A 1,873-nucleotide genomic window follows, 5' to 3' on the forward strand; every position below is an offset into this window, starting at 1 on the left:
GGGAAAAAATAAAAATGGCTGTGTTCCTATAATCACATCCATCATGATCAGCATGGCACTTTTTGGGGAGAGTGGAAGGAGTCAGAAAGGATAGGGAAGAAGCTTTTGAAATACAGAAAGACCAAATCAGAGGTCTGTAGAGAAGAGGATAGGTGTGGCCAAACCAAGCAGAATGGATTGGACAAGTGTTGAATACCTTGTCCTTCAACTTCCTGAAATCTCTCCATTGTGACATTCTGAAGAAACAGATGTCTGAAATAATATCTATCAACATTTTCCTTAGGAACAGTTTCCCTTGACATGAGGTATGGCTTTAACTCACTTCACAGATGCATAGATGGGGATGCAGATGATATTCACAGCAAATACCAGTTACTGTAATTAATGAATTGAAACATCAGAACACTCAAGAAAACACATTGTTAAAATGTGAAAGGGAATATTTAAATATTTCATTTGGTGAAATGTATGAAAAAAAGAAGACACGGTATCATACATTTTAATGGCATTCTCAATATTGATCTAGAGTAAAATATCATCCTCAAATTAATCTGTATATTTAATTGAAGTCCATTTTTATCTTTGAATACTGTATCATTAACTGTGTTTATTTTGTGACAGATCCTATGTTTCCTGAATCCTCTGGGCTGGAAAATCAAACTGTAATAACAGAGTTTATCCTGTTGGGACTCTCCAATGATCCACACATACAGGATTTTCTTCTTCTTTTGTTTATGATCATTTTTTTAGTCACCATCCTGGGAAACATAACCGTTATATTGGTGATCAAGTCTGAGCTTCACTTTCAGACCCCCATGTTCTTCTTTCTCAGCCATTTAGCTTTTGTTGACATCTGCTATTCCTCAGTCACTGTCCCCAAGTTGCTGACAAACTTTGTAACAAAGCAAAAAACCATTTCCTGGGAAGGATGTATTGCACAGATTTTCTTTTTTCTACAAACGTCTTGTGCAGAAGTGTTCATCCTCTCAGCAATGGGTTATGATCGATATGCGGCTATATGTGATCCACTCCATTATAGCAGGTATTTAACGAAAGAGATATGCAATAAAATAATGGCTGGAGCTTGGCTCGTGGGTTTCTTGTGTGGTACAGGGAATGTCCTGCCTTTGCTAAATCTCCATTTTTGCAGCAACAATATCATCAGACACTATAATTGTGAGCTTCCTTCACTCTTGGCCTTGTCTTGTGCAGGGACTCTCACTAGCTACATTGTTCTTCTAATATTTGTGTTGGCATTGGGCGTTAACTCATTTCTTTTCACTCTGGTCTCTTACATTCACATCATTTTAACCATCCTGAAAATTAAATCAGCAGAAGGCAGACAGAAAGCTTTTTCTACATGCAGCTCTCATCTCATTGTGGTGGGCTTATTTTACATTACAGCTTTTGTTCGCTATATGAAGCCAAGTTCAGAATCACTCATGGATCTGGACAAAGTCATCTCTATTCAGTATAGCATTTTAACTCCAATGTTAAACCCGATCATATACAGCCTGAAAAACAAAGAGATCAGATCTGGTGTGGAGAAACTATTTGGAAAGTTTAGGACCATTCTTTCCTCATGAAATAATATTCACACTTCTTGACCTAATATCTTTAAAACTCCAACAACAACATCTGCTCTGATATGAGGGTATGTGGATTTCTCATTGAGCCCTGCAGTTATAGTTTGGGATAATTCAAGCAAAGCAAGGTAGTCCTGCTCTAATATCCATCTGATCTTTTTTTTTTTTTTTTTTTAGAATCAGGATGAAAATATCCACTGAAATGTATTTTTATTGAAATGTGTTTCCTCTTACAGTATGCATCTCTCTCTCTCTCTCTCTCTCTCTCTCTCTCACCTTCAAACATG

The 1,873-nt window shown here is 36.9% G+C and overlaps 1 protein-coding gene across 1 annotated transcript; it reads left to right on the forward strand.

Annotated features, from left to right (window-relative positions):
* The first annotated feature begins 626 nt into the window (after positions 1–626).
* On the forward strand, positions 627–1,586 carry LOC107326603 (olfactory receptor 5A1-like). Its single transcript, XM_088143003.1, has one exon. The coding sequence runs from the start codon at positions 627–629 to the stop codon at positions 1,584–1,586; it is 960 nt and encodes a 319-aa protein (XP_087999129.1).
* Positions 1,587–1,873: the final 287 nt, after the last annotated feature.

This window comes from Python bivittatus, unplaced genomic scaffold (genome assembly GCF_059951505.1).
Source record: "Python bivittatus isolate LINGU-HERP-01145 unplaced genomic scaffold, Pbiv_v1 ctg000470_np1212, whole genome shotgun sequence".
NCBI lineage: Eukaryota > Metazoa > Chordata > Lepidosauria > Squamata > Pythonidae > Python > Python bivittatus.